The following is an 18979-nucleotide window of genomic DNA, read 5'->3' as shown; positions in this document are numbered from 1 at the left end:
AGAGGGGGTTCCTCAAGCTGCCTGTAGGTGAGCACAGCCGCTGGAGAGAGTCCGAGCTGAGTGCTGTGGGTTACGCAGAGCAGCAGGGTTCGCCAAGGAGGGCCCCAGGGAAGAGGGGTGGAGAACAAAGGCTGCCTTCCATCATCAGATTATGGGACTGAACACGTTTTAACACCAGCCAACCTTGGAGGCAAGTCCCAAGACAAGCATTGGAATCTAAATGAGGAAAATGTTTCCATGCAAGAACAGGATTTTTATTTATTTACAATTTTCAGGCTGGGCAGCTTTTCTAATTGTACGGTTTGTGACTCCCCAAAGTGACATTTTCTGAGTTTTAAAATTATCTCTTTTTGCACTGTGAAAAGAGCATATATGATTCATCTTAATATTTCTGAGGATCAGTCACTAACTAACAGCTAGTATTTTAGGTGGGAGGAAGGCTTTTGTAGGCAGCTTTTTCACCTAGCATAGAAGTAGAAAGCACCAGAATGTGCCTCGAGCTTCATTTGAGATCATATAAATAGCTCTCTTGCACAGTGTTCCAATCCAGTGTCATTATGAGAACTCCCACAGTGCACGAGTCGTTGCCTAACGTCCACCTCGCCCTTGACTGAGAAAGACTAATGCTTGCGGTTTCCCTGCCAGTCAAATGTAGTTTGTAAGAGGTTTGACTAAAAGGGCTACTTTTCAGTTTTCCTAACTTAATCCATGTCTTTTTTGCCTCTGTTTCTTCTTGGATATATACTTATCCTCAGCATCCCTAGAACCGTCAAACAATCTAGGATCCTGGATCAAGAGTCCACAAACTACAGCCCACATTGTCTGGCTCGTGAGCTAAGAATGATGTTTTACGGGTCTTAAATGGCTAGAGAAGCACTTAAAGAATAATATTTTGTAATTTGTAAAAATTGCATGAAATCCACATTTCAGTGGCTCTAAGTAATTTCATTGGAACACAGCTGCGTCATTCATTTACAATTGTCCGTGGCTGCTTTCATGCCGCGACATCAGAGTTGAGTAGTTGCGACAGAGACTTTATGGCCACAGAGCCGACACCATTTACTGCCTGGCCTTTTGCTGACGAAGTTTGACAACTCCTGTCCTGAACCCTTGAAACCTTCCTTTTCATAGTGACTATTTGAGAAAATATGTATACATTTACTGACTTTTAATGTCCATTTTGGAAATTTGACTCCCGTATCTTTCCCTACATTCATTTGACTTTAATACCATAAGTATTTATTTATGAACTCGGCATTATTCTTTGTTTCTGGTGTAACAGCAGAGACCAAGACAGACAGAAGTCCCCATTCTAGTGAAGGATGGTGGGGGGAGACGGTAAACAGATACAGTACGTAGAGTGTCTTATGGACGTATGTGCCTCAGGACAGGGAAAACAGAGATGAAAGGACGCCTGGGCTGGAGGTGGCTTGTTTTAAATAGATTATTCAGGAAGCCTTACTCAGAAGCTGATATTTGAGTAAGACCTGAAGCAGGCGAGGAAGCAGGCCCTGCAGATGGCTGAGAAGAATGTTCCAGGCAGAGAAAAGACCAGAAGGACTGGCCAGTTGTCTGAGGCAGAAGCCCTGAGGTGGGAGCCGCCCCGGCTGTAACATGGAGGCAGGAATCCAGATGAGAAGAGAAGGTACAGGAGATCGGACCAGGCTGACTGAACCTTGTGAGGGAGAAGAGTCAAGGATGACTGAGGAGCCAGTGGGCCGGGGCTGCCATTGGCCACAAAGGGCTGGGGGCAGGGGCAGGAGGCTTTGTGAGCAGGGTTTGCTTGTGAGCTGGCTTGAGACATCCCAGCAGAGGCACGGAGCAAGCGATCGGCCATCTGAGGCCCAAGTTGAGGAAAGGTCTGAGCGAGAGTGTTAAGTTTGGAAGTTGTCAGTGTGAAAGAGTTACGTTAAGCAATGAGGTTCATTCTCCAACCTCAGACTTTCCTTATCTCTAGGACATCTCTCACTCTGTGACTAGACAGAACTTCTTTTCTAACCTCAAATTTTCTTTCCTGCCCAGGTCACCACTGGCATGCATCAGGATCTGCTGTTGTATCTTCTTACCTCCTCTCCGGGCAGATGCCCTTTCAGCAGTAGCTGAAGTATGAAATACGCTTTTCTCCCAGGGGTGAAAGTTGTTCACGGTGGTCCAGGATCCACGATCTGCCATTTGCACAGTCCCTAGCCTTTGATCTTGTATCTTGCCTTGTAAAGTAGACTCTGTCCTTCTCACTTCAGGCCCCAGTCTCGATCTCACTGCTCCTTTGTCTTGTCTTCTGGTTACTGCATGAAACTACACTGCCTTTTGCCCCTGTGTAAACTCATTGGTAATCACCCTTTTTCTAGTTGTTTCCATAAATATCTTCTGCTTTCATGCTAAGCCTTGAAGTCCTTAAGAGCATGTCTAGGTTGTCTTCACCTTCTTGTCTGAAGTGCCTTTCAAATTGTCAATGACCTAATGCTCCAGGGATGGGATGCAAATTTTCTTTCCTGCCGCTTCTCCTTTCCCAGTCCCAGGTGTGTATCCTCGGCATGATGTACATAGCAGTGGGGTGAGAACCGCCTGCACCTACATCCAAGAGGGAATCTTAAAATGCAGATTTCAAGGTCCCATGTCAGACCTGCTGAACCTAATAAATCAGCTTCTCTGGGGTGTTGCGTGGGTATCTGAGTTTCTAACAGGCTCCCCAGATTATTCTCCCACAATCATAGAAACTACTCATGCAGAGAAAAGATCCCAACCCCATTTTCACTGTTTCTGGCTTTAAGACCGTGAGCAAGTCATCCTTCTCAAGTCATAGTCTTCTTATCTCTATAATGGGTATAGCAACACTTGCTGTCTAGTTTGTAGGCTGTTGTTAAAAGAAAAATGAGGAGCACTTTGGAAACAAATGGTGAAGTGTTATGTTCTGGCACCCTGGCTACTCTCATCTTTTGGTATCTCTGCTTGTTTTGTGTGGGCAAGCCCAGTTGCAGCTTCCTACAGATTAGCACTTTGAGTACAGAGACCAATAATGTGCACACGAAGTTGCCTAATGCTGTTTATGTGCCTGAGCCTTCAGTAAGTAACAGGAAACAGGAATCAGGCGGATACCCTTCTCTGCCCTGGCCAGGCAGGGGCATTTTTTTTTTTTACTAACTCTCTGTATCTACCTTTGACCATCATTAAAACCAGTGTGCCATGAGGGAGGCATAAGAATGCTTGTGGATTTAGTCAAGGGTAACTGTGGTATGCACTGATGTTTTCCTAGCTTTATTGAGGTACACTTGACAAATAAAATTGTAAGGTATTCAAAGCATACAGTGTCAGGACATGATGCGTATAGGTTTTAATCTTCTCCCAGCAAATATGTTATATAAGTACTTCATAGGAAAAGTATTAACAGTAGAGTGGTAAAGCCATTCATTGGAATCTCAGAGTTGTACATTTATAACAAACTCGTGGTGACTTTACACATTCCTGATGACTGGTCTTTGAAAATAGTTCCGTTTCTTAAATTGTCACGGAGTCAACTGCAGATACTAGGCGAGGGATCGAAAGGCAACGAAAGGGAGAAAGCTTTTCTTCTGCCTGGCCTGTTCATGCCTCGCGTGGCCAGGCACAATGTAAGTGGTTCGTACCAAGTCTTAATAGCACATCTGCTAAGTCCGTTGTTGTTTTGGGGGATTTACTTTAAATGCTTTTCCACATGCTAACAGAATCCTGATGGTGGACATCTGTTAAGATTACCGTCCCTTGAAGGCTTTTTTAAAGATGTTAACAAACTTAAAAAACACATTTCCAAACAAAAACTTGGTTAGCGTTCATGTTGTGAGACATCTTCTGTTAGTAATTACACTATTCCCATCTTTTGTATATATTTTTTTAATTGTAGAGTATCTTGGTGTGCGTGCCACCTCCTATCTGCTGAAACTGCCATCGAGTCCTCCGGCCCTCAAAGTTCTAAGTTTCCTGGGGTTCATTTGCCTACAATGAAAAGACCTTAATTGCTTCAGTTTGGTACCTAAATCAGCTTAATAAATGTTTCTGGAAGCAGCCTCAGCGGCTCTGTCAGCCGGGCGTCTGCCTGAACCACCCAAGCCAGAAGGAGCCTGACAAAGCTGATACATGTGGGACCGGTATCAGGTCTACATACAGGGATTCAGAAATCACAGAAGTGATAACCTGAGGGCGGGGTAGATTTTGGTCAGAGACACCTGGATTTAGTTGCCTCTCTGCCATTTACCACATATGTGACCTCAGAGAGCTTCCAGAACTTCTTTCAGCTCCAGCCATCCCATCTGTAAAATGGGATAACCCCTCTGTCGCATGTTGGTGTGAGCAGAATTGATGTCATTTAGGAGGGCACTTAGTATAGTACCTGATACCTAGTGCTTCTCAAATGGACCTATGATTCCCTCTCCACCCTGTGGAAAATTGACTCACCGTACCAACGAAATCTGTCATAGTTTAAACTCTTCATGTATACTGTGCCTAAGCAAAGAACAGCTGACTCAAATTGTCCATATAGTATGTCTTCACTCCATTTAATAAATCCATAACCTTCTAAGTAATTTTACTTAACAATTTCAGCTGCTTCTTAGACTTTCCTCCAGAGGGACATTTTCCAAGTATTTAATCATATTTATCATTGTCTCAGGACATTTCCATTTTCATATGTCCCTCTATAAATGGGAAACAAGAAATGGAATACAGCACTCTAATAAACACCTGATTTATGCTGCAAAGTATGCTGAGTGGAAACACTGGGTTAGGCACAAATGCAGTGTGGCCAGGCCTCCATCGGTGCTTCATGAACCCCTCATCCAGTTTGACTCCCCGTGTTTTCTTCTACTTGCAAGCTTACCTGTCACTGTGATCTCCTGTTCTGCTCATTGAGATTTTTTTTTAATTATACGCTGATTTTGTATAACTGAGGTATCAAGAGATTCTTGAGATGGCTCAAAGTTGAATCTACAAAATGAGACAAGGACTAACAGTAGCACTAGAAAATGCTTTGCTAGGAAGAAAGAAAATCCAGATGGGAGAAACAAACAAACAAACCAAGGTCTCTCCTTAAGAAAGACTAGTACTTAGACTAGTACTTAAGAGAGAGGTACTATGTGCATTTGTGTGTTTTCAGAAGCTACATATGACTTTTTTTTTCTCTATCCTGCAAGTTAACTTGTGACATAGGATATCTTAAGAACAAGTGAGGTGACACAGTAATGAGTTTCATGGATATAAGTTTTTCGAGGTTAATTTCAGCCACTTACACCACTGTTTCAGGACATAGGGGGTTAGAGTTTCAAATTTCTCACACCTCTTTCTGTGAAAGAATTTCTAATGGAAGAGGACATAGAGTTTGGAACCAAGAACTCTTACTGGCCTGCAGCTTAATGGCCTGGGTAACCTTGGAAAGATACTTAGACCCTAAGAACCTTGGTTTCCCCTTCTGTAAATTGGACTCATTAGGTCCACTTGACTGGGTTGTTATGAGGTTTAGAGATAATGAAACACCTGGTAGAGTGCCTGGCAAAAGTGGGTGCTCAATAAATACCAGTGACTTCTGTTTTGCTGAAATGGCCCTCCTGGCAGGCCACCAGGAAACATACTCTGGCATTATAGAATGCCCCAGATTCCTGAGGTCCCTGGCATTCCTCTACCGTGAAGGGAATTAGCACTGGTGCCCTGATCACATATCCAGAATGGGAAACTAATGTCCTTAAACAGAGTTAGGCATACAGTTAGTGTTTGTTGAGTTGAATTGAAAGCTCTCACCTTTCCTTAGGATGTCTCTTAGCCTCAGGACTAGAGGCAGCTTGTGTCCTTCTGTCTGTCTGCCATCCTGGAAGTTCCCCATATCAGTGCTTCACCCTCCAGCATTCCCCAGAATCATACCTTGGAGGAGACAACTTCCTCTCCCTCGGAAACCCATTCAAAGGCAAAAGCAGGAAGATAACGCTCTGAGCCAAGTGTCTCTGAAGGGCCTTGACATAACCCTTGACCATAGCATACTCAAAGAGGAGGTGTTTTAGAATGAAGTCTCTCTTGGAGAGCTTGGTGCTATTTTAATGTGAATGTAATTATGATTATTATTTCCCCCTTGAGAGAGATGGGTCTTTTGGAGGGGGGAGTGTTATCCCACTGCGCTGATGGGAACATTGAGTAGAACCAAACAGAACAAACATGGTAGAAGCAAGAATTCTAATTGGAAACCACTGGCCCTTCTTGTTGTCTCCAGTGCCAAGTCATGTTTTGCTCGGGCCAATAAGGTAAAACCCCACATGGAGAGGAAGAGTTACTATCCCATAATGGGTTAAAATCAAACCCCACTGTCCCAAGTCAGGCCTTCAGACAGGCTGACTCCCTGCATTTTTCCATGTCAAAATGCTCAAAAATATTTGCTTTGTGTTGTTGCATTGGAGCCAAGTCAAGTCTTCAGTATTAGAAGTGCTCTGAGTAATTGCAGACAGAGCCAGGTTTGCAAAGGGCTCTCTTGGCTGTATTTGCATGGAAAACAATTGTATCAATACAGTTAACACAGACAATTCTTATATTTGACTGTTACATCCAGTGAGGCAGACCTGGAAATGCTTTTCTGTCTACCTTTTGGTCTGTTCAACTCCACTGTTGGAAAGGTTTCTCAGACCCTGGCCTTGTCCTTCTGATTTATATCCACAGGTTTAGTTTCAATTCTAAGAATTATCAGCTAATTTCATGGCTCATTTCAGTCCATAAAGAGATAGACGGTACTTTCTCATCAGAACGGCCCTTTCACCCCTTTCTCCTCCCAATTTTAACCTGAGACACCACCCCAGTAGTTGACTTTCCCTCACTTTTTACCCCACTGCCTCACCTCACCGGTCTGGAGATCAGAAGAATCGACAAGCAGTGGTCCCCTCCCTCCCTCCCTCCTCACCCTGTCCCCATCCCCTCCCAGCCACTCAGCCAGTCCGTCCAGCCCTGCCTTCTCTCCAGCCAGCCCTGCATTCCTGGGAAGAGCTCAGTGAGCCCTGGAATCTGTACAGGCTGAGCTTTCTGTTGTACACGCTCAACCCAGTAGTTTTTGATTCCTGAATATTAAATAATTAGAGATCACAAGGCCTTACCTCCATCTTGCACCCTTTAAAAACATAATAGCTTTTTTATTTCATGGCACTTGAGTTTGTTTATTCAGCACGATCAGGGCAGCATTCAGGCTATAGCAAGCCTGTTAAATATTTACCCACGAGGCGGATATTTATACATGAATCAGCAGCACTTATCAGTGTGTGACGCTGGAAGTCAGGTTCAGTACCCTCACGGGCTAAGGAACTCCTGAGTTAAAGGAAGGGTGCAGTAAGTGTCATTTTAAAAATAAACTCTAATTTAAAGCAATCCTTCGTAGTATCTGAAGCACTTCACACGTTGAGGCTCACCCCTGCGCAGCCAACTTAGTCATTCACAGTGAGACATGGCAGAGAGGTTGGCTCCTCGCACCTGAGATCCAGTGAATCTGGTTGTTTGATGGTTGGGGTGGGAGAGACCGAGGTATGCACAAAATTGCCAGGAATGCTTGCTCTGCTGCTGTGGGGAAGATTGTAAGGAGAGATGACGAGCTGTACGGTACGGTGCCTGCGTCAGTGGTAGTCCGAGTGCTGCCGAAAACCCTATAGCATACCTGGAATCCTGACCCAGCTCACTGGTAGCCAGACCCACTGTTTCTTCCCATCCCTGCAGCACTTTCAAGAGTAAAAGCCCCCTGCTCGCAGGAAGGCACGTAATTCAGTAGTAACAGAATGGATTGTAGCAGTAGGCAGCCCTGAGCTCAGATCTTGACTTTACCATTTCCTAGCTGTGTGAACCCAAGGAAATTTCTTCTGCTCTCTGGGCCTCAGTTTTTTTACCTGTAAGATTACAGTGATAATTGTTACCTCATTGAATTGTGGGGAGGATTAAATTCGATAATGAGAAAGCACCTAGCAACAAAGCGTGTTCATTGCCGATAATCACAGAAGCAGAGTGCAGAGAGATGGGCCCGGCGGCCAAGCAGACAGTCTTTGGATTTCTCCACACCTCTGCTTCTTTCCATCATTACAGGTAATTTTTGTTTAACGGCTGTATGTCAGAAGCAGAGAGAGTCTCAAGTTTAAAGGATTACCCACAAACTATTTTCATTCTTTGTATTCAATTTAATGAATGGTTAAGAGCTTATCCTGTAATATTTTATACAGGTCAAAGCCCATTATAATCAATTCCAGGAAACTGCCCAAATTGTTTTTTGGGGAATTTTATTATGCCAAAGATTGTTCCTCTAAGCTATGAGAAGCTGGATGTCGGTATTTTCTCTGTAATACAGATATTTCCCCCCAGTAACTGCAGGATATAAATATTGGGTTTGTTTCTCTTGTACTATAGAATTTTCTTCTGAATCAGTTTCCATCCTAATGGATTGGGTAGAGCCTTCCGGTTCGAAGTGTGCCCTCTGTGTACATTCGCAAACAAAAGAGGGGACAAAAAAACCTTCCAGTTCACAAGAAGTCATAGGAATTTTCCTAGCCTTCATCAGAGTTTAGGCTAAATCTAAGCCAGTGTCTACTCGGAGAGTAGCAGACGGAAGTGATGCTCTTGCTGATTCTGTGCGCTTGCAGGCTGTAGATGATTCATTAGTGTCATACTTAGTCAAATGCTGTCTCATAATTTTCTCAGTTGTCAGAGTTGTTGTGCTTTTTAGGTATCATCTGAATAGAAAAAAGTCAACAGCAAATATTTCCACTCCGTGTTGACTCCCTCATGTCACCTGGGATTTTGTATTTGTGTGTTAGGACATTTTCATTCCATAAACAAACAAGCAGAATATTTATTCCTACCAGAAAAATTAATTTCAGAAATCTGTAGTCAATAGGGAGACAGGCTGGGTCTGGAACCCTTTCAGTACTTCTATGTATTATTCTCTGGATTACAAACCGTAGGCTAAGTCTTTCTGCTCTAAACTATTTAGGAATGATTATCTAGAGTGTTATTATGAAGCACTTTGCTTCCATTTACTGCCTTGTAATTGTGGGGACTTGGTTAATGAATTATTACAGCATTAACAGATCTTAGGGGTCTTTTTATACCCTATCATATTACAGAGATGGTTTAAGGGGCTTACAGCAGGAAACCTATGTATTAAAATAAAATTCAAATAAGAAAAACAAATTGGGACAGAAGGAAAGTGAGAGTAGGGAAGAAGATGAAGTCAAGATTAAGGATGAGCTATGAAGGGCACCTGGGTGGCTTAGTCAGTTAAGCGTCTGACTTCTGCTCAGGTCATGATCTCGGTTCGCGGGTTCCATCCCCGCGTCGGGCTCTTTGCTGACAGCTCAGAGCCTGAAGCCTGCCTTGGATTTTGTGTCTCCTCCTCTCTCTGCCCCTCCTCCACTCGCACTTGCGCGTGCTCTCTCTCTCAAAAATAAACATTAAAAAAAAAATTTAAAAAACCATTTAAAAGGATGAGAGATGAAATGTATACTGTGAGGTTCTGAGCAGTATGCCAGTTAATTTAAACTGAAAAGAGACTCTCCACAAAAGTCCTGGAAACTCTTTGGATCAGTGTTGTGTCCCTGTGCTTGGCTCGATGATTTTTGACTGTACCTTCTGGTTTAGATGGACTGCGTGTCAGTGTTGACTTTGACCGTTTGCATGCTTCCTACCCATACTGGTCCAGAGACATAGGACCGGGCAGCATGGTGGTCCAGAAGATGTTTAATTAGTTGCCACCGTTTAAAACTTGAGACGTTAAATAATCTGGATTTCTGGCTTCGCGTGAAAAATTGGGGTCCTATAAGACCAGGCCTGTGTTTCCACCTGGCAGAGATCAACTGAAGAGGAAAAGTGGGGGCCCCTTTCCACTGGGTGGAAACTCCGGTTCTGTGTGCTCGTTCCCATCACCTCCCTGGGCCAGCTAGACCCTGGGAGTGCAGTCTTGGTCCTAGACTACCTGCCTTACACTAAACACAAGGACTCAAGCCCAAGGAGGCCTCCCAGGGCCAGCAAGCTGGTGCTGGTGAGGCCAGAACTGGTCCCTCCAGTACACTGCTGGGAGTGCTGTGGCAACTCAGTTCAGTTCAATTCAGGGGGTTAAGGAATGACTTCTGACTTCTCTTTGCCTGGCACATAACGAAGAGCATGAGAAAAATGTGTTTCCATACTAGGTCCACCCCATTAATCTTGGTAAGACATTCACCCGTGCCAATCAGAATGTGCTAATTTGTACTGTTGTGTGACAGAATCCTTCGTTGTTAGTCATGGGTAACATGAACACACTGAATTAACAAAATGAATTTAAATAAAGAAACATAAGGGGCACCTAGATGGCTCAGTTGGTGAAGCGGCCAACTTCGGCTCAGGTCATGATCTCACGGTTCGTGAGTTCAAGCCCCACATCAGGCTCTGTGCTGATGGCTCAGAGCCTGGAGCCTGTTTTGAATTTCTGCGTCTCCCTCTCTGTCTCTGCCCCTCCCCCGCTTATGCTTTGTTTCTCTTTCAAACATAAATAAACATTAAAAAAAAAAGTTTTTTAAGAAACGTGATCATAAAGTGAAGCCCATATTCCCATCATCATCAATCCAAGTTGTTCGTAGTCAGACCTTGATAAGAGAAGCTGAGTCTGGGGGGCACCACTTCCCACCTTGCCGGAGCCCTAAGACCAGTGTCCCTTGTTCTCTTGTCCTTTCAGTGCGCTTGGAGGCTCCTCAGCACTTCATATCCCAGCTTTCCCAGGAGGAGGATGTCTCATCGATTATGTGCCTCAAGTTTGCCATCTGCTCACCAACAAGGTAAAAGCAAGTCTCCTGACCCTCCCCTCACCCCTCGTGAGGCTCCTCCCTCCAGCCTCGTGTGCAGGCGCAGGCCTCTTCACCCCATCTTAGAGTCAGCCTCCACCCGACATCGGCCTTTCCTACTGCGAATTACGGTTCATCTGTTTCTTTCCCTCGTTCTTCAACCTCCTTCCTTCTCTAAGGATTCTGACCTCCTGCTTCAGTCTTATCTTCATCTTTTAAACTTCTGTCTCCTTCTTCTGAAATTTCCTTTATGCCCTGAGTTTTTGCCAGATCATTCACCTTTGAACTCCTCCATTTCCCAGTTATCTGATGCATGCGTGCATGGGTGTGTGTGTGTGTGTGTGTGTGTGTGTGTGTTTACCACTGGATAGCATCAAGGTAATTCGCTAGAGCTGCCTTTGCCTCTTTCTGTTTTTCTGTACCTCACTTTTTAGTAGTGAGTTCCCGACTCATGTCCCGTCCAGGGGCAGTTTGCCAAAGCCCCGCTCCTCAGAGTGGGATCACCAGGTCAGCTGGTCTGATACCTGGCACATCAGATTATCTAAAGCTTTCTCTGAGCTGCATTGATGAGCCATTACATCGTCAAGCAGCTGAGTTTACATTAATGGCTATTGTCAGATATTTTTTAAAAGCATAAGAATATGCTTGTTCATGTCCAGCCAGTGTATTTAGCTAAACACTGGACGTGTTAATCCACAAGCAATCCTGACTTACTTTCTTCTCCTACATGGACTGACTCAGTTCACTTAATCCCCAAAGTACTGTTTTCTCTGCCCCCATCGACTTGTTCACGTTGGCTTGGAAAAATAAATCTTTTGTTTGTCTCTTTCTTTCAAAAGAGGGCTCATCTCTATGTATAAAATATTTTAAAAGTACAATAATATTTCACAGTCTTCAGTATTATTTTTTAAATGTCAGAGAAACTAAAATCTGGCAACTCTGCAGTCTGTGGGCTTGGCACACATTCCAGGGCATCTAACGCTCGCAGAGTGGATGCTTCTCATTGGACCAGATTCCCCCAGCCTCTGCCCTCCTTCAGAACGGATCACAGGATAGAATTCTTATTTACATTATGGGACTCTGCACTGCCTTCAAATCTGTGTCCCAGCATTTTAGAGAAACATGCAAATTTGGTCTTCCAGAATTGAGAAGAAAAGCCTTTTTTTAAAGCTCCCCAATTGAGATTAATTTCTAGTCATACATTCTTCTCCAAAAAATTGTATTACCATTTTCCCAGAAATATAAGAATCAGTCTGTTTTTTTTTATCTGGTTCCCTTTCATTAATTTTACTTGTCTTTTAAAATTGATGTTCTTATGCTTGCTACAAACGAGGACAGTATGGGCTGCTTTTAGAAACAATCTCTTCAAATGAATTTCCATAATTACATTGGAATCTATCTTTATAGCCAGTTTTGTTGTGGGTTTCTGTTAAAATGGTTTTCTGTTTTTAAAATCAAGTACACAGAACTGTTTTCATCCCCTTTTTAAACAAAGCCACTTAAGCAAACTTATCATCTGTTTTTCTTTTCCCAAAATAACATTTCTGATCCTGCATTAAGCCTGCAAAGTAAGCACTGTATTTATAAATTGACATAAACCCTATTATATAAATAGAATTGTTTTACTTTTAAAGGGTACAAAATGGCTATCACTACCAATTGTGTCAAGGTTATTTCAAGCACTTTATCTCAAGCTTTTGTTAGCCATGGAAACTCATTGTGGCTATAGCCAATAAAAACAATTTAGGGGACTGCTTTCTCCCCCTGTTTTTTTGAGCCACTATGAGGACATTATAAGGAATGTATTTTTGTGTTCATAGTTGATGGGTAAACAACTTTCAGATGCCCTGCTTAATCAGTTGACAATTTTTTTAAATAAAAATGGTCATTTATTGATAACAAGGAAATAATAAAATCTATTGTAGCACTCCTTCTGAATACTAGGAATTTAAAAAGAAAGAATTAAGCATTCCCTGCCTTTTCAATAGGAGTTGTAGTTCAAGATAAAATAGCCCCCATTGGATGAGAGGAAGCCCTTCTTGACAGAGAATTCCAGCTGGTAAGTGCACCAGGAGTGATAGAATTTAAAAAAAGAAATCACCACTTTCTGGCTTCTCATGAAAACTCTGATTCAGACAAGGATCTCCAATAGATACTGAAAACATGAGGGGAAAGGTCGAGAGGGGACTAGATATTTACATGCCTCGAGAGGTGTCCCCAGGGGTCACCCCCGGCAGCAGCCAAGGGGAAACCTCCCTTTACGATGGAGGACCCCTGCCGTCATCATCTAAACCAGTGATCGAGCCCACCATCACTTAATGAAGTTTCCGTGCCAGAAATATGTAACCTGAGTCTAGCCACCTTTTTTTTTTTTTTTAAGTTTATTTTGAGAGAGAGAGAGGGAGAGAATGCACATGCACATGTGAGCAGGGAAGGGGCAGAGAGAGAGGGAGAGAATCCCAAGCAGACCCCGTGCTGTCAGCACAGAGCCCCACACAAGGCTCAGTCTCATGACCCTGAGATCATGACCTGAGCCAAAATCAAGAGTCAGACGCTTAGTCAACTGAGCCCCCAGGCACCCCCTATCTAGTCACACCTTTCGTCTAACTTCCAATTATAGGAAATACAGGGAGTAGAGGACAAATACAGGGAGTACGGAAATAATCAGAGAGTCTAGAACGCAGAACATTCTACAAGACAACTAGCCCAGTCTTTGAAAAGTCAGAATCATATATGTGCATGCAGGCATGAACACATGTACACACGCACACACACGCCAAGAGGTACTATTATTCTACAGTAAAAGACTTTCTATTTTAAACGCCTGATCCTTGAGTATGCCCTGTCTTTTAAAAGAACATTTTGGGGACAAATGGGAAATTTTAAAAATGTCCGGGATACTAGATGAAGTCAGAAAATGGTTGCTAATTTGTTGGGTATGATCCTGACATTGTGGCTGGGTAGGAAAACGTCTAATTTTTTGGAGGTGCATGCGCAAATACCTAGGGAGAAACTTCCATGGTGTCTTTAAGCTCCTTTGCCATGTTTCAGCAAGATTGACTGATAGCTTGATAGGAAAGAGATGGCTGGATGAAGCAACTAGACAAAATATTCATAGCTGTTGGATACAGGTGACAGGAATCTGGCTGTTCATTTTACTGTTCTTTCTACTCTTGAAATTTCGAAATGTTTTGTAAGAAAGCATTTGAAAATACCCTGCTCCTCAGCTTTGGGTTCCTGTTCCAGGTGCAGTATGTGATTCAAGGATACCACAAAAGAAGGGAGTATATCGCCGCTTTCCTCAGTCACTTCGGCACGTAAGTTCCTCTCTGCTTAAACCGTGTACCAGCAATGTCCTCACGTCCTGATGACCCTAATGTGAGAGCGTGGTTGAGAAAATAGCAGTTTGCTCTTATATGTAATAGCTTCTCGATGCCACTTTGATTCTTTTTGGTATGTTGCTCATGCGAAAGCTCCCTGGAAGACATTTTTGAGGAGTTCACTAAATATCAGACACCCATCTCTTCCTTGGAGCAGCATCACAAGTCACCCCAAGCCTGGCAGTAACAAGGGCAGCGAGACCTACCTGTTCTTGAGTTCCCTGCGATGTGCACAGCACACACCTCTATCTGCTCCCCATAGTCGCGAGGGAGGGAGCCACGTAGCCATTATTGGCACATTTGACTGAAGAAAGTCATTTGAGAAGTCTCATGACCTAGGGGCAGTCATCTGCCTGGAAGAGACAGGGCCAGGGCAGGAACGCTGATTCTCAGGACTCAGGCATCCCCAGGACTCCTACTGACCACAGTGCCACCCCGATTTGGGGAGGAAAGCCAGCGGTAGACGCAAAAGCAGCAACTCACTCTTGGGATCAGGAGTTGGAAGAAGGCACAGAGAGGGGAAAGGAGGTGCGGGGCTGCAGTTGCAGGGGGTGGGGAGGCATCTCCTCCTGTGGGTCCGAGGCCTAGTGGAGCTTCTGCCCAGGGCTTAGCTCGGGCAGAGGGACTGTGTTTTCCCTACCGTCTTCTTCGAAGGGCGGGGCTTTCTTCCCATTCAGGGGGACTGAGCACTAAGGGTGTTAGCGATCTGCTTATAGGCCACCTTATTCCAGAGAAGGCTTATACATATAGAAAGATATATATATAGTAACACAAAAACTAAGATTTTAAACAAGGAAATGAAGAATTTGGGACCAAAAAGTGGGAATAGGAAAGAGCGAGCGAAACAAAGAATAAGATTGGCCATTCCCAGGGATATGATTTCACAAGTGGTGGCATAAGTACGAGCAAAATTTCTGACTCCTCAAAGCAATTTTGAGAAATTTTCTCATTATCCATAGTGGAATTTTTTATGCCTCCAAAATAGAACTGTCAATATCTAAACAGTGTCACTGTCTCTCACATAAGTCTTTAATACTTACCGATTTTTTTCAGCTTTATTTATGAACATGTTGAGAAAGTACTTATGATACAAACGGTGGTTAGTAAATGGTACCATTGAACTTCTAATTTGTGAGGAAGATGATCTTTCGTATATACAATGAAAAATGAAGGCGCTAACCCAGTAACCTCCCAAGTAAGGTGCACACACCCCACCTCTCTCCATTCGCACCCAAGAAAAATACAAAAACCCACACTTACATCCTTTTTGAAAATCTCATTCTTTTTTAATATACATTTTATGTATGTTTTATTGTGCATATAATACAGTAATATAGTACTATTTGTATACAACTACTAAATCCTATGCAAATACTATCATATTACTGTACTGTATGCATAGTGAAAAGGATTCTTTGCTTGTTTTTACTTACAGCATGCAGGATCTAAAAAGCTTAGATAGCGATGTTTAACATATTGAGGTAATTATAAATTCATGAAAAGAAATATAAACCGGTGAATAAAATTATTGACCGAAGTCACAAGATTTGAACGATGTGCCAACAGTCTTTGAGCAAATCACTCAGCCTTTGGTGTCTTAAATCCCTTTATACCTTTACGAGGAGTTCGCCCTTCCCACTGAAACTGGCAGACCACTGGTATTGACAGCCTGCTTGGCCTGACTCAGCCAGGGAGGCAGCAAACGCCACTAGTGTGGGTGACAGAGAAGATTGTGCCTGTTCTCAGTGTGTGGTCAGCATTGTCACCTTATGGTGATGTCTCCCCAAGAACTCAGCTCTTGAGGGGAAGGACAGGGGACACGAGTGAAAGGATTCCAAGTACTTCGGAAGAAAATAACATAGCCTTCCAAACTTAGTAACATTGTCACTGCCCGTTGCTGTTTAGTGCCTGAGTGAGAGTGGGTCTTAATCACCATCGAGACAGCAGTATCCCTGCTGACCTGATAGCTTAATTTGTCCTTTTACTCACAACCAGTAACCAGTATTTGCATAGCATTTTATGGTATATCGTATTTGTTTTTCACAACCCTGGAATGAAAGCTCAAAAATACTGTTCTATTTGTTTTACAGATGAGGAGACTGAGGCTCCAAAGGTTAAGTAATTTGCCTGGAGTCATGATAGATAGTAAATGGCAAAGCTGTAACATAAATGTAGATGCCGCCATTCCAAACCCCACATCCTTCCTGCGGTAAGGCACTCACCTTAAGTGCCTCTCAGATTCAGTTACCATGACTCTAGGAATCTGTTCTTTACGTGGTTCCATCTCTTTTATGCCTTGTTTTTACAAGGGTTTCTTCTTTGTGTGTGTGTTTTTATCACCTAGAGGCGTTGTGGAATATGATGCAGAAGGCTTTACAAAACTCACTCTGCTGCTGATGTGGAAAGACTTCTGTTTTCTCGTGCACAGTGAGTACACTTTTGCTATGAGCATGTCAGCATCCATTTGTTTGCATGTACGTACATATACTAAACCATATGTAATAATGACTGTGAAAACCTTTCGTGCCCTGATGTGGTTCCTTTTACTTAATATATTTACCACGTGGTCTTCAAGAGAAAATATCTCTAGACCAGTGGTTCTCAACCAGGTATCATTTGCCCCTCGGCAAATGTTTGGCAGCATCTGTATACATTTTGATGGTCATGATGGTGGTTGTTGCTACTGGCATTTCATGGGTAGAGGGCAGGGAGATTGCCTAAACATCCTACAGTGCACAGAACAGCACCCCAACAACAACAAAATCATTGAGTGCAAACTGTCAACAATGCTGAGTTTAAGAACTCAGGGTTCCAGCTTCCTATTTCATCTTTCCAGCATGAGGTTCCAAAACTTTCTGGATTATTCAAAACTCACTTGGTTCGGTCATGTGGTTATCATCCTTATTAAGCAAAAAGACTACATCTTTGATAATATATAATAGATATGTAAAAGGTAAGATAAGTTGGAATGTATTCCTGGTATCGCTTTTCAGTTTTATTCCACAGACAGGCATATTTAAATGCTTGTTGTGGTACATTAATCAGCGAGTCAGTAAACTTGGGTGCAGCATTCTCTTGATGGATAATTTGGAGTCTCTTTCATTTATTTCTTTGTCACATAAGAACCATTGACCCATGGTGCCAGGTTTGCTGTGCAAAATGCCCAGTCTTTAAGCTGAAGGCACGCGGTTCCAGCTCTCACAAATCAAGTTACAGAAAAGCAGCGGGCTTGGCTTGGCTTCATGCAGTGGATGAAACTACCCTAGACCTTCCGAAACTATTCCTGTTTAACCAGGCCCTCAGACAGTCTAAAGCCATTGACGTGGGGATTTTTGTTTCCCCAGGAGACTGACATTCTGGGTTGTGATTTGCTTTGGCTAAAAAATGGTTCTTAAATTCATTTGTCTTGTGCCATTTCACACCAACAGACAGTAAGGGGAGAAAGCCTCGGATACCATGGTATAATCCACATAGAGATAACTGAGCTTTGGCTCTGATTTCGAGGTGTTTCTCAGTGATAAACCCATTGTCATACAGCACTTCATGTTGGGCTCCTGCTCTATAGCTAGTCCCTATCCTGGGATCGTCTCTTTAAACGCACCCGAGGAATGCAAGTGTATCGCAGTGGATTAATTCTATGCACAGATAAAAAGAGAATTGAAGAGTTAAGATTGTAATCTTGGGTGTTCCTCCAACTAGTTACGTGACATTCAGATCACTGGGACAAGCCTCCCTCTGCTTTCGTTTCCTCATACGTACCCCGGGGATCTGGTTGTTAAGTCCTGGGGAGACGTTCGCATATGGAGCTTAACCCGTAATGCAGGGCCAGGTGGAAGAGAAAGCCTCACAGTCGAGGCCTCCTGACAGTCTCCTCTGCCCTCCCGCCTACGCGGCCCTGCTGGTTCTTCTAGCCGCCACTTTTGATTCTTACCTTATGTGTTGCTGTTTTGTTTTTTTCATCCTGAGTCCTAATTCCTTTATGAGGTCCCATTTCCTATTTGCCATATTCACTTTGCGCACCATCTTGATCCCAGCGAGTCTGCTTCTGGCCTGGTAACTCGACCCCAGATCCTGATGACATTCCTGGTTTGTCACTCATGGCCCTGGATGGTTGCCGGGGTGATTCGGTTGGTGCGATTCCCCGAGTCCAGCGCAGCAAGAGGGGCCTGTACCCTGCCACAAATAGTAGTGGTGACAGAAGCCTCCCAGAGTGGCCGTGAGAGAAGGACACAGAAAGAGGAACACACAGAAGGATAATTGCAAACATTAAGATAGAGGAATGCTCAACCGCAGTGGCATGAAATCTCAGCTCTTTAAATGAAACTTCGGTTTTCTGGCCATGATTCTACTTCCAAAAAACTTGATGTCAGATCCTATCAGATATAAGGGAAAGAAGATACTCTTGGCATTGCTCATTCCCACCTGTGCTTTCCACATGCAACTCAAGAATCACTCTTCTGTTGGTGGTGAGCAGGAGGGATGCGCAGGGATGAAGGAGCACTCACCTGTCAGCTCCTGTCCTCCCTAATCAGTACATTTGGTGTTAGAGTGATTCTTATTAAGGTCTGTTCCCCAAAGAATATATCCCCTGGTACCATGTGTCCGGTATTCCTTACAGCTCCTTCTCCACCTTCCTGTCTTCACTTTTCTAAGTCACACATGCAGCATGAAGTCCCAGAGTCATATTTTCACTTAGCGTCAGTTCTCTTCCTCAGAAATGCAGAATCCACAGGCACTCTTTACAACAGCTGCAAGGACTTTGGGATTCGTTTAATTTACTTTTTCCAGACTGTTTCCTCAGGGTATTAT

General features: G+C 43.5%; 1 protein-coding gene across 1 annotated transcript in view; it reads left to right on the top strand.

Moving 5' to 3' along the window:
• BABAM2 (BRISC and BRCA1 A complex member 2) overlaps positions 1-18979 on the top strand; it is a 397283-nt gene that overhangs the window by 298809 nt on the left and 79495 nt on the right. The window contains exons 8-10 of the mRNA XM_077774132.1: positions 10685-10784; positions 14037-14107; positions 16515-16597. Of these exons, the coding sequence (XP_077630258.1) occupies positions 10685-10784; positions 14037-14107; positions 16515-16597 (254 nt within the window). The remainder of the gene's footprint in view (positions 1-10684; positions 10785-14036; positions 14108-16514; positions 16598-18979) is intronic.

The sequence above is a fragment of the Crocuta crocuta genome, unplaced genomic scaffold, assembly GCF_008692635.1.
Source record: "Crocuta crocuta isolate KB4526 unplaced genomic scaffold, BGI_CrCroc_1.0 scaffold246, whole genome shotgun sequence".
In the NCBI taxonomy this organism is placed as follows: domain Eukaryota; kingdom Metazoa; phylum Chordata; class Mammalia; order Carnivora; family Hyaenidae; genus Crocuta; species Crocuta crocuta.
This window is presented reverse-complemented; position numbering and strand designations above follow the sequence as displayed.